Source organism: Ambystoma mexicanum, chromosome 10 (genome assembly GCF_040938575.1).
Source record: "Ambystoma mexicanum isolate Mex_15411 chromosome 10, UKY_AmexF1_1, whole genome shotgun sequence".
In the NCBI taxonomy this organism is placed as follows: domain Eukaryota; kingdom Metazoa; phylum Chordata; class Amphibia; order Caudata; family Ambystomatidae; genus Ambystoma; species Ambystoma mexicanum.
In genome coordinates this window covers 1,608,068,943-1,608,081,838 of record NC_090932.1, presented here as the reverse complement: position 1 = coordinate 1,608,081,838, position 12,896 = coordinate 1,608,068,943, and the positions used below count along the sequence as shown (strand labels likewise).

General features: G+C 46.2%; 1 protein-coding gene across 1 annotated transcript in view; it reads right to left on the bottom strand.

Annotated features, from left to right (window-relative positions):
* The window catches only part of NOC4L (nucleolar complex associated 4 homolog), a 255,328-nt gene that overhangs the window by 70,795 nt on the left and 171,637 nt on the right, over window positions 1-12,896 (bottom strand). Inside the window, exons 10-12 of the mRNA XM_069619985.1 lie at window positions 5,215-5,275; window positions 3,311-3,421; window positions 2,918-3,081 (exon numbers count right to left, since the gene is read on the bottom strand). Of these exons, the coding sequence (XP_069476086.1) occupies window positions 2,918-3,081; window positions 3,311-3,421; window positions 5,215-5,275 (336 nt within the window). The remainder of the gene's footprint in view (window positions 1-2,917; window positions 3,082-3,310; window positions 3,422-5,214; window positions 5,276-12,896) is intronic.

The window sequence follows — 12,896 nt, the reverse complement described above, 5'->3', positions numbered from 1 at the left end:
GGAAGGTGCTGCTGGCGGCTCTGCTCGTCCTCTTCGTCTGATAGGACGTTCCATTGGTCGACTCTGCCTATAGTCCCCAAAGCTTCACCTTTTATGCGAAATCCCATTTGTTACGAAGAATTCTCAAAAATGTGCCAATTCCCTTCACCTTAGAGACCCCCAGCAACTTTGCTGGATTTTGAGGACTTGATTTTTTTTACCTGGAGACAGTGTGACCTTTTTTCCCCCCACTCTCTCATATATTTTGATGTGCGTTTTACTCTTATGTTCTTTGATTATGGAGTTGTAGACAACTTCATAGGCATCATCTTTTCATGTGCGTCACGCATTACCTCAGTGCAGTGACACAGGGAAGCCCTTCACTCTTTCCCAAGGTTTAAATACCTTCTCTGGGATAAACTACTGTTTCCCAGAGAAAGTAAAGTGAAATTGACTTTGATAGTCTTCAAATTCATAGATCCAGCACGCCCTTTACAATAGAGTGCTGGAGGGGTTACCTAGTATCCCTTATGTCTAGATACTCATGTAGCAGTCAAATGCTACCATTTCCTCTCAGAATGGCTGGTGGCAGTGGCTTTAAACGAACTACCATGATTTTTCCCGACCGCGAACACCGGTAGCGTTAAATCGCGGGAGCCATGTTTTTCAAGATGGCGTTTGAGCCCCCTTTGTTTAAACAGGTCTCGGTCTTCTTTTTTGCCATTTCTTTTTGGAAAGGTCCTTCTAGAGTTTGTCTCTGCACGCCAAACCAGGTTTGGTGCCTTTGTTCCATCGCCTTTGGCGGGCTTCAGGACTGAAAACCGCCTCTAGCGCCCGAGTGGGCAGGAAGTGAGGGAGGTGAGACCGAATGCACTCTGGCGTGATTGGCTGGCTGACTGTCCGGCAAGGACAGCCACCCTGCTGGGTGAGTGGCAGCTAGGCTGGAATGAATGGGAGGAAATAGGATAAAAGGCAAGTCTCTTGGCTTGGAAGGCAGAGTCGACCACTGTAACGAAAGAACCGAAGACTAGCTTGTAGTGGACGGCTGCTGCCACTCTAGGACCGTTTGTTTGCCCGGTGAAGCCCTGCTGCAGGTCCGAATCGCCAAGTTCATCTCGACAGAGAAGCCCCCACAAGGACGACTTCTCCCTTTGAGTTGGTGGGACCAATCAACTTGAATCATAAGCCACCTGGATAATCACCTCGGAGCGCTGAAGGAAACCGTAGAACCAGGGAGGGAGACAACAGTTTGTGTGCTTGACTACAGCTACCGTAATCAAAGATTTGCCAATTGCCAGCTTTTTGACCAGTCCCAGTGCAGGAGTCCCCCGATGTCCTCCCTCTTGTCCCCACGGCTGAGGCCAAGGAACAGCAAGATCTGCAGGAACAGAAGTCATCAGTGGCATCTTTTTCTTCAATTGTAAAGGTACTGTAAAACCAGACAGAGTACTTGCGTCTCGTGGTGAAAGTGCTTGAAACTTTCCCAACTCACAGGCCTAATCAGCTTGTGACCCAGCATCTAATTCTTCTTACTACAAACTACTCCTAAGAACTTGAGACTTTTCCGTTTCACTACCAGAACTGCTTTATCCTATCCAAGACTTCAGCCCACTGACTTTGGCCTAACCTATTGAATCGACTCTTCTATTTGCACTGTCTAAGAAGAACTTGTAACCTTTCATGTTCCAAATAACCTATGCCATTTTGTTCCTCCTTCAAAGTAGTCTGAATGCCTCAGAAACTTAATGTCTATAGAACTGAAGTAGATTTGTGTACGATATTTAACTGCCTCCTTCTAGTGAATGTTTTATAACTGACTGTTGAATAAATAAGTGTTTAACCAAGAAACCTTGAATGTAAGCTTTCATTTGAACACCTGTGATTGTAGACCTCTGTGTAACATCATTACAGCTCACATTCCCTCTTGAGATAAGCCTGGCTGCTCATCTCCGCTACCAAAGACTGTAGTACAGACTTATACCAAAGGTTGGTTTTGCTTACACCTGTAGTCTTAGTTGTGTGTAGTGGTCCCAAAGGGTACTGCATACAAACTCTGCCTAACACCATTCATTCACAGACCTACAGCTGTCTATCACACAGGGGTGGGAGGGGTTGCCCTCTAGGACAGCCTCCCATCCAGTTGGAACTGGTTTCTGCCAGGCATGCCTACAAACAAAGGTCAGTGAAGTTTCAGGCTCCTCCCTCACTTCCTGCCTTCCCAGACAGACTGGAGCTTGTGCAGGATTTGGGGCTGAAGCCCGACAAAGGCAAAACACACAAAGGACTCATACCTAGTTTAAACAACATAGTAAAAGCCCAGAAGGAATGAACAAAGAAGAAATGGCGAAAAAAGAAAATGGGGCCATTTTGGAAGTCACCCATGGGTCCTGTACTGCAGCTGAGAAATCAGCCTGTAAGTACCCTGAACAAAAGGGTAGTAAAAAGTAACCACTGCCACCAGTCAATTAAGTTAGTGAAACAAAAAGTTACATGAGAAGTGGGATAAGTTGTTACTATGTAATCCCCGCCCCCCCCCAGCACTCCACATAGGGTGGTGTGTGCTGGACCCACAAAAGAAAAAAAGATAAGATACAAGCGATCTCGGTTTTCTTGGGAACTGTAGTTCACACAAAATGCATTTAAACATTAGTGGCACTGAATAGAGGGTTCTGTGTGTCACTATGCAAAAAGCAAATGCCTATAACAGACTCCATTAAACAGTTAAAAATCCTAGTCATGGAAAAGCACATGAGTGAGTGGCAAAATGTAGCACTCAATCAGGAGGTTAAAAATCAAAAAGATCCCAGATTCTAGCAAAAGAGCTTGGAGTCTCTATTGTTAAAGGGAATTGGCAAAGAAACTGAAAAGTCGCCCCAACAGCTGGTTCTGAAAATCCATTTTAGCAAATAGCATTTCAAGAAAAGATTTACAATCTTACCTGAGAGTCCGCTGGGTCTGTGTATAAGAGAACGGCAAGCAGGATGCCTTCGGATGAGGTTGTAAATTAAAGGAATGACCATCAGCAGAGCCTGCGGAGGGGCAGTTAGCGAGAGGCGAGACAGGCGCTTGGCAAAGGCACAAACCAGGTACGCTGGCAGATGGCTGTCTCAGGGGAAATGAAAGAAAAAGCTGATCAGACAAAGAGGTGGCAAGTTAGAATGCTCTGGCATATCACAATGCCAACATCACCACCAGAAGAGTAAACCCACAATACAGAGAAGCCCCAGCCACAGATTACAATCAACACAATACCTTCTTTGTACTACATTTATTAACACTGATTCACATGTGCAACTACAACATTCAAATCAAACCAAAAGGCTTCACTCACGTGGATGACAAAAATAAATTGGCCAGATGGAAAAAGCGGGCTCTGTATTTCACATGGAAAACGAATGGGTCCAGAAGTGTGTACAGCTTCTTGTAAAAATCTGGGTATTCCCTGAAGAGCACAAATAAGAGAGGAACAAGTGTTAATTGAACTCAAAGTTGCTTGGAAGAAATGCAATCATCTTTCACTCAATGTAAACATTGCCATGTTGGCATCTAAATTAATGCACCACCAGAAAACAACAGTGGGCAAGAGGCTGTGATTCAGGACAGAAACTTAGTTGTAATGGCACATCAATTTGAACCTTGAGCAAAGCACAGTTACAGTGTGGTAGGAAGCAGTGGAAACGGACTCGCTGTGCTTAGCCTTGTCTTGGGCCCCCACGGATGGAGCACGCTCAAGAAGCCCGCTCTTCGGACCGGCCGGTCCTGGGTGAGGCATGCCCCTGCTTGCTGCACAGGGTAGTGGCCTTGGCGTTGAGCCACGCCACCAACCTACTGTGACGATCCTTGACGGTGAGCTTGGAGAAACCAAGACAGATTTCACAATCCGTTTCCCTGTGGTCCGGATGGAGACAGTAGAGGCCCTGGGAGTGTTTGTCCTCCACAAACACGTTCCTCAATCCACAGCTGGAGCAGAGCTTGAAAAGGGAGCCTCCCTCCTTCTCCTCCGACATGGTCCGGCGTGCGGTGTAGGCCTAATGGCCTTCTGGAATCTTCGATGGAAACTCGACGATTCTTGCCCTGGAGGGGCGTTGAAAGATGCCGACAAACTGATCCCTGCTTGCCGGAATCCATTTGACAAAAACAGGAACTGTTTATCGAAAAAGCGTGAAAGCATAGAAAAGCTCCTCGGAGCAAAACACGAGGACTCCCAACACTTGAATGTGCTGTAAAATTCTGAAGATTGCTGCCAGAGGAGTGGCTTAGGTAGAGGGCAGTCATTGGCTGGAGGCAGTATGAACCAGAGCTCAGTGATTGGTTTATAGGAGAAAGACAGTTTGTAAGTGAAAGTGAAACTGGTTTTTCTTTTACCAATGATTCCCGACTTGAAGACTAGGAATATTCATGAGCATGTGAATCCATGCCAGACCACATGCTGAGGAGTCACAAATTACACTTAGACAGTATGCATAAATATTGTTATTTATGGCCAAATAGCACTATGAAAAATGACTACCATCAGGTAGAAGTATCACACAACACTAATAATAGATCGGAAATGCTTGAAAGTAGCAAAAGATATAGAATTTGTAAATTCTGTAATGAAAATGTTGAAAATGAGAGAAATGCCATCTTCCACATGTTGGAGTACAACAAAATTATAAAATTGAAAAGGTAAGAATATACGGTCATGTAATTGTTAAAACCACCTTCTTAAATAGGGTATTCATCCCTTACCATTACCAAACACCTACCCATTGATTCATGGCTGATTGACCACAATTTTTATTTTAAAATTCAACTCATTTGTTTACTGTGAGGAGTCTAAAAAGGTATAAGGCTTTTAGAAGCATCCCAAAAATCCCAAAGCATCCCAAAAATCAAAGAATTCCAGTGCGAGTCACACAATTCAAAGATCAAAATAACATTTCAAACATTTGAGGAAGGAAAAAGAGGGCAACAGTTGGGGAGTATAAAGGTTCATTGGCATTTCACTGACAGTTATGATAATCGTTAAGCATGTGTTGGTAAATCTCTCTGCACAGCCAGATTTCCCCTTTGTAGAGATAATGACTTCAGTAACGCCTCCTTAACCCCCCCCACATGCCTTCTCCCGGACAAAGTTTTCAAAAATGAATTTGACTGAATAAGATTAGTTTACTAATGAAATGCAAACAGAAAAACAGCAAAATGACTTTTAAGCACCTCAAAAGCATACATGGCAAAATATGCTCTACTTACAGATTATGCTGATGTATCAGAACAAACAACCCGTTCAAGGCCAGGAGGCTAATCGCTCCACCTAGAAAGAGAATTAAAAAACAGATTCTTTACTGCTGCATTGCACCAGCACTCAACCCAAACCAAGGGCACACCATTAGGTGCCAACTGCTCCAACCTTCCCCATAATCATTCCCTGGAAACAGCTTTAATATGTGGACTTGGAATCCTTGGATTCCCAGTTTCTACCTGCACATCTGAAAGGAACTAAAAATGCACACACCACTGCAAAGTCAAACATGTAAGGAAACACAGGGAAAGTGAACATACTACCAATCGCAGGCTACTAGAAGGGGCGTATTTATTTATGGTTTGCTTCTTAGGCGCTTATACAATAATAAAATACTGTTTCAAAGTGCCCACAGATCAAGGGAGGGAGCAGGAGTGGTAAATATAATACATCAAAAACACAATATATAAGAGCGGGAGGGGGAGGAACAGGACGAACCTACTATGCCTTGTGAGTATTCAGAATGTGCAAGTGCAGCAAGGAAGAAGGCAGGGGGTCAGTGCTGTGGAGCCTGAGCTCATGGGTGAGCCACAGATGAAGTGCTAGGAATGTTGAGTGCTGCACAGGCTGGCGCCACGAAGGGCGTAAGTGCGAGCCACCAGGGCAGAGGGTGCAAGTGCAGATAGACGGGAGCTGTGCCGATTAGGTGTCGGAGGTAAGTGCCCCGAGAATGCATAAGGGTCCAGGACACCAACTGCAGCAACTGTGGGATTAGCAGGGGAGAGAAGGGAAGGGAATCATAACATTACAATTCCACACAAGAAAACTGAGAAACCTGAGGGTATTCTCCCTCCCACTCCCCCTGGATACTCTGCTCGGGTGGATCTTGGATCCCGACCCTGGGGGTGGGGAAGCGAGGGAGGATCACCTGGGTGGAGGATCCTTCAGGATTGGGGTTGGGGTGCACACAGGAAAGACATGGTATCCCCTTTTCCAGTACTACAAACCTAACCCTCCCCCAAATTTTATGGGTTACTATAAAGCTGTTCCCTTCTCAAACGTGACACTTGACGGTACTGGGACGAGGAGGAGGTGCCTAAGTAATGAACACTACACCATTTCAGTCGCTTCTCCAAGCAACGAGTTGGTGGTAGATCTCCCTCTTCGGCAGGGGCCTCCCACTGGAACAGCCTTCCTGCCTCCCTGAAACTTGAGGAGAACCATCTCCGGTTCCGGAAGCACCTCAAAACCTTCCTCTTTGCTTCCGCTTTCTCTCTTCCACTCCCCTGCTGATTCCTGGCTGAAACTGCACTGGTCACATGGTCACCCTCTCTGCTCACAGGCCCGGCCCTGCCAGTTGCTCACCTGCACTGCCTCCCTGGCAACCCTGCACTTTGTTCCTGTATCCCTACTGTCCCCTACCTGCACTTATGCCTGCACTCACCTTTCACTTGACACTAGCTGGTCGTTTTTATTCTTATTCTTCTATCCCATGTACTGCACTTTCCCTCTCCCTGCACCCTCGCACTTTCCTTTTCCCCCCCTTCCCATGCACTTGCACGATCTGAAGGACACCTGGCCTAGTAGGATCGTTATCCGTCTTCCCCTGTTCCCCATCCCTTGCCTTGTTGCGCCTTGAAACACTTGTGTATAGGCGTGTTAAAATGCCATATCATATCATATATCATTTCACCACTTTAGTAATGGGAGATGCCTGCAAAGTGCTGTGAGGGTTAGGCATATCCCTTAAATTATGGTCAGGCAAGTCTAATTAGACATTCACACCTGCAGCCTGTCAAGGGGCTGCAGGTGTATAAAGGGATACCAGTAATGTAGAGTCTTTGGGAGAATTCTCATGTATGTGCTAATTCCCTTCAACCTTAGAGACCCCCCAGCTCTTTTGCTGGATTTAGGACTTTTTAACTTTAGCCCTGGAGTGAGAACTTTTTCTCACACTCTCATGTGTTTCTACCCGATTTGGTTATTTGTGTTCTCACTGTTTTTGGATTCTGACAAACTTCACAGGCAGCTGCAGGAGTCTGTCCTGACCCATTCTGGTTTCACCATCACCGTCTTGTGGCCAATGCTGGATTGAACTTTTATGGACTTCATTGATTCACAGTGTCTCACCCTTTCTCAACTCTCAAGCCGGACTTCCTCTGCATCTTGTACTCATGGTGGCCCTGGATCATGCTGTTCCCATCTTCATCTTGTATCCAAGCTTGCAACATTATGTTTCACTACTGACTTCTGCAATTGTATTCGCTCTCCCCCGTTGCTTCTCCACTCTTTTTGACTGCTTACTCTCTGTTCTCTCCGCCTATCCCTTTCCTATCTCCTCCCCTTTCTTTCGTCTATGCACTTACTCTATCAGAATTATCCCTGGACCTAGAATGATAGCAACCTCGTCTGTCTCCTCTCCCCGCCCCTTACTTGTCGTCCCCCCCTCCAAACCCCTCCAGCCCCATCTGAAATGTCATCAGGCCTAGTATGATAGTCGCTTGTTTTGTGCCTCCCCTCCCTTTCTGCACCCCTCTTCCTCACCTTTTGTTTTTCTCCAGCTCTACCAGAAATGTTATCAGGCCTAGTAGGGTAGTCACCTGTCTGTTTCCATTTCCTTCGCACTCTTCCCCCTCTCTTCCTTATCTAGGTCTTAGCTCTTGCACTATCTGAAATGTCATCAGGCCGAGTATGATAATTAATTTCACATCATTACTGTTCATGGCCTGTAAGAATGTTCCCTCCCTTGCCTTGAAGCGCTTTGAAACACATTGTGTATAGGCACCATATAAATAAACTATCAAATATCATATCTGCTTTTTGTATGTTGACATACAGCACCTTAAGTGCAGTGTCAGAGAAATCCTTTTAGATTTCTCATACAGTTTAACTACCTACAGTTCCTAAGAATAGCAAAGTTAAATTGACTTTACTTACCTTTTCTCTTGGTAGGTCCAGCACACACCATCTAATGTGGAGTGCTAGGAGGTTACCTAGTAGCCCCTTATCCTACTCTCTCATGTAAAATATTTAGGTTACCCTCATTACTTTAAGTGGCAGTGGTTTAACTTTTTCGACCATTGTGCTTTTCTACCACAGGCTGAACCCTCACCTGCAATACAGCACCTGTTAGGGAGAAGTTTCAGAAACCCCCAGCTCTTTTACTGGACTCTAGGACTTTAATTTTTTACATGGAGAGGGAGACCTTTTTTCCCCCCCACTCTCTCATGCATTTTAAATGTGATTTGAACTCTGCGTTTCTTTTGGGTGTGGAGTCTGACAAACTCCATAGGCATCATCTTTTACATTGTGTCACACAGCACCTTCAGTGCAGTGGCACAGGGAAGTCTTTCAGATTTCCCCAAAGGTTTAAATACCTTCTCTTGGCTAAACTACTGTTTCCAAGAGCAGTGAAGTAAAATTTACTTTACTTACATTGTAACTTTCTAGATCCAGCACACACTATTTTACAATAGGGCGCTGGAGGGGTTACTTAGTATCCCCTTTGTCTAGTCTCTCGTGTAACAATTTTATGTTACCCTTTCCTCAATGAATGGCCGGTGGCAATGGTTTACTTTTAACTACCGTGGTGTGCTTTTACCACGAGCTGCGTTCGCAGCTGCCGTAAAGCACCCAAGGTTTGCCATTTTTGTCAAAATGGCCCCTGTCTTTTTTCCCCATTTCCTTGTGGAAAGGGCCTTGAGATTTACTCTGCGCGCAAAACCAGATTTGGTCGTTTTGTTAGTTTTGCCTTTGGCAGGATTCACGAGTGAAGCCCGTCTCTGGCTCCAGGGTGTCTGGCGGGGGCTGGAAGCGAGGGAGGTGCCCGACATCCCTGTGCTTAGTCTCCTAGGAGACAGGAATGCACTCTTAGGTGATTAGCTGGCTGGCTATCTGGCAAGGACAGCCACCCTGCTGGGTGACTGACAGCTAAACTGGAATGAATGGGAGAAACCTGCATAAAAGGCAAGGCTTTTTGACTTGGAAGGCAGAGTCGACCACTGGACGAAGGAATCCGAAGAAGAACTCGGAAGAGATGCCTGCTGCAACTCCTGGACCGTTGGTTTGCCCGGTGAAGCCCTGCTGCTGTGCGAGTTGGTGGGACTAATCACCTCCAAAGTAAGTGGGTTGAAATTCCACTGCAGTTGATGCTGGAACGGAAGAGCCAGGGAGAGGAACACCAGATCGTGTGCATTGCTTTTAAGTTGGCCAAGAGCTCCAGGAAGATCCTCCGGACTCCCTGGAAGCGGGACTGACCGAGCCTGAGCCAGCTCAACAGAGTGCTGAGCCCCAGATGCAAGTAAATCCCGTCTCAAGAGCCAAGAGTCCGCAGTGGTGCTATTTGCTGAGACAAGTGCCACTGAATAGAAGTTGGTCCTTTTCTGTCTGCAATCATCCCGTTGCAGTGCAGGAGTCCTCCAGGCGTCCGCCCTCTTGTCCCCACGACTGAGGCCCAGGATCACGGGATCTGCAGATCTGCACAGGAATAGAAGCCAGCCAATGCCCTTTTCTTTTAACCAAACGTACTGTACAGTCTAAGAACTTACCTCTTGTATAACCTCACATTTCCTCAGTTGAGACTGGTCTTGGTTGCTTCTGTAGAGATGCTAACAGCTTCTTTACCCCACAAGCCTAAAAAGCCTGTGGCACTACTTTGATTTCTTCTTTTCTACAAAGACTTCTAAAAATGTTTGCAAGAGTTTTACCTACCTACAAGAAGTGCTTCAGCTCACCTAGACATTTGCCCATTTGACTTTAGCCTAGCCTTGCTCCCTGAATGACTCTTCTCCCCTCTGATTGTATGTTTTTACCTTCCTTCCAGGAAACGGCTAACTTGCTCTGCATTGGGGATTCAAAAGTACTTACCTGCTTCAGAATATTTGTGTGATCTCTTGTTGTAATCTAATAACCCCTTTCTATAACATACTTCTAAGTATTGCTCTAAATGCAACATTGATACATTAATGTCCACAGTGTCCTAGCTATTTAAGTCACCTTAGGGTGTAGGGAGTGTGTGTGCCATCCCAAATGGGTATTTGCGGATTTAGAGAAACTAAGAGTGTGTATTTGGGCAGATAGGTAGCAGGTGCAAGTGGATCTAGGTCACCTGGCCTAAGCCCCGCCCACCTGGTGCCTTCCTGCCTGTCGCTCTTTTTCACCACTTAGCAAGCCCCTTCCACCTGGTGCCTTCCTGTTTGCTGCTCCTTTTCACCACTTAGCAAGCACCACCCACCTTCTTAGCCCTGCCTCTTCCTTCCTGCTCTTAACTATTAGATCAAGGGCGTCTCTCGCCCGGGCGTCCTAAGCGAAGGGCAGACGAAGAAAAAGGGGAATTCCTGTTTGGACCTGGAGGACCCAGGGCCCGACCCCCTGCTCAGACAGCAGGTAGGCATGCACCAACATGTGTTACTCCCTCTGGTCCCCCCATGATGTTCCCTTGTGCCCCCTCCATTCTCGCACACAGGTGTTGCCGGTCTTGCTTTATTTTTCTACCCTGCTCCCCCCTCACCACACTCAAGCCTACTTCTGCAGGAGTCTGTCCTGATACATTCTGGTTTCACCCTCACCGTCTTGTGGACAATGCTGGATTTGACCTTTATGGACTTCATTCATTCATGATGCGTCACCCTTTCTCAACTCTCATGGTGAACTTCTTTTGCATCTTGTACTCATGGTGGCCCCGATTCATGCTGTTCCCATGTTCATCTTGTATCCTGGGCTGCAGCATTATTTGTTACTACTGACTTCTGCAATTGTATTCACTCTCCCCTCTTGCTTCTCCACTCTTGACTGCTAACTCTCTGTTCTCGCCTCCTTTCCCTTCTTTCTTTTCCCATCTCCTCCCCTTACTTTCTTCTATGCACTTACTCTATCAGAATTGTCCCTGGACCTAGTATGATAGCAACCTGGTCTGTAACCTCCTCCCTCCCCTTACTGGTTTTTTCCTCCCCACCCCCCCTCCAGCACTATCTGAAATGTCGTCAGGCCTAATATGAGTCGCTTGTTTTGTCCCTCCCCTACCTTTCTGCACCCTTCTCCCCCTCCCTTCCTTATCTATGTCTTAGCTCTTGCACCATCTGAAATGTCGTCAGGCCGAGTACGATAGTTCATTTCACATCCTTACTGTTCATGGCTTGTAAGAATGTCATTGTTTTTCCCTTGTTCCTTCCCTTGCCTTGAAGCGCTTTGAAACGCATTGTGTATAGGCGCTATATAAATAAACTATCATATCATATTTGAGGTATTTGTGTGTTGCTATTATATTGCTCCCTTCTGAAGAAGGCTTACTCAGATTGTTAAATACATTAATATTTTTTTAAATCAAGAAACCTTGAGTGCAAGTGTTTATTTGAATATGTGTCACTGTGAATCTCTGTGTAACTCCCCTACAGCTCACATTGACCCCTCTTGAGATAAGCCTGGCTGCTCAATCACGCCACAAACCTGTGAAGGACAGCCACCCTGCTGTGTTACTGACAGCATAGGCTGTGCATGAATGGAAGAAACCTGCTTAAAAGGTGAATGTTTTGGGACTACAGGCAGAGTCGACCACTGGGAGAAACACCCGACAAAGAAACCGTGAAGAGAAGCTTGCTGCAACCTCCTGGACCTTTGAATTGCCCGGTGAAGCCCTGCTGCTGTGCTTTCACCTCGACAGAGCAGCTCCAGACGGAACGACTTCTCCCCTTGGGTTAGGGGCACCAACTAACCGAGAGATGAACTTCACTGAACCATCACCCCCGTCTTGCTGTGCCTCTCTGTTGCTTCAGAAGCCCAATGCCAGGGGTCGAGTAATCCATAGTCGAGTGAAACGTCTGAAGCGATAACTAATCCAGCTAGAAGCTCCAGGTGTCTCCTAAGGACCCTCCAGAAGCAGGAAAACCAGATCCCGAGTCCCCTCACCAGAGTGCAGGACACAAGATGTGAACGAAGCCCAACCGGTATCCGAGATCCGTGACAGTGCTGTTTGCTAAGCACTGAAACCGCAAAGTGCAGCTGAACCGAAAAGAGCACGTAGCTGCCGACAACCACCCAAGTACCAGTGCAGGAGCACTCCAGTCGTCGTCCTTGTCCCCACGACAGGCTCAGGAACAAGGGTATGCGCCGCTGTAGCAAGACAGAATCCAGCAGGACCACTCCTCTTCAAACCAAAGTTACTGTTTAGGCTTGGGGTATTTACCTTGCCTTTTTAGCCATGCTTTTCTCAGTTGGGATTTGCATTGGCTTACTTTTAGAGTTGTTTCCAACTCCCCTTCTCACAGGCTTAACAGCGTGGACGCAACAAGTGATTTTTCAACAAACTGTCTAACGTTGTACAAGCCTTTGATTTAAGAAGTGCATCAGATTCATAGACACTGTTCCAATTGACTTTGGCTGTCCTGGCTCCATAAAGACTCTTCTAGTCCATTGACTTTGATACGGTTTGTCCCTCATAGGTGGTAGTTTGTTGTAGACTGCTACTGCTGGGAAAGGCTCATCTAGATTTCATTGGAAGATTTAGTTTTCCTCACATATCCTGAGAAACTGTTTAACCTTTTTCCTTCCCTAACCTTACTTTTCTACAACCTCAGAATCTGCACAGTATAACTAGTGTGTGATATATAAATACCATTACTGTCCTTGTGAGCGAAGTTGCCTCAGGGTGTAGGATTTGGGTATGAAGCATATCCAAATTTTATCCACCAACTCTTGA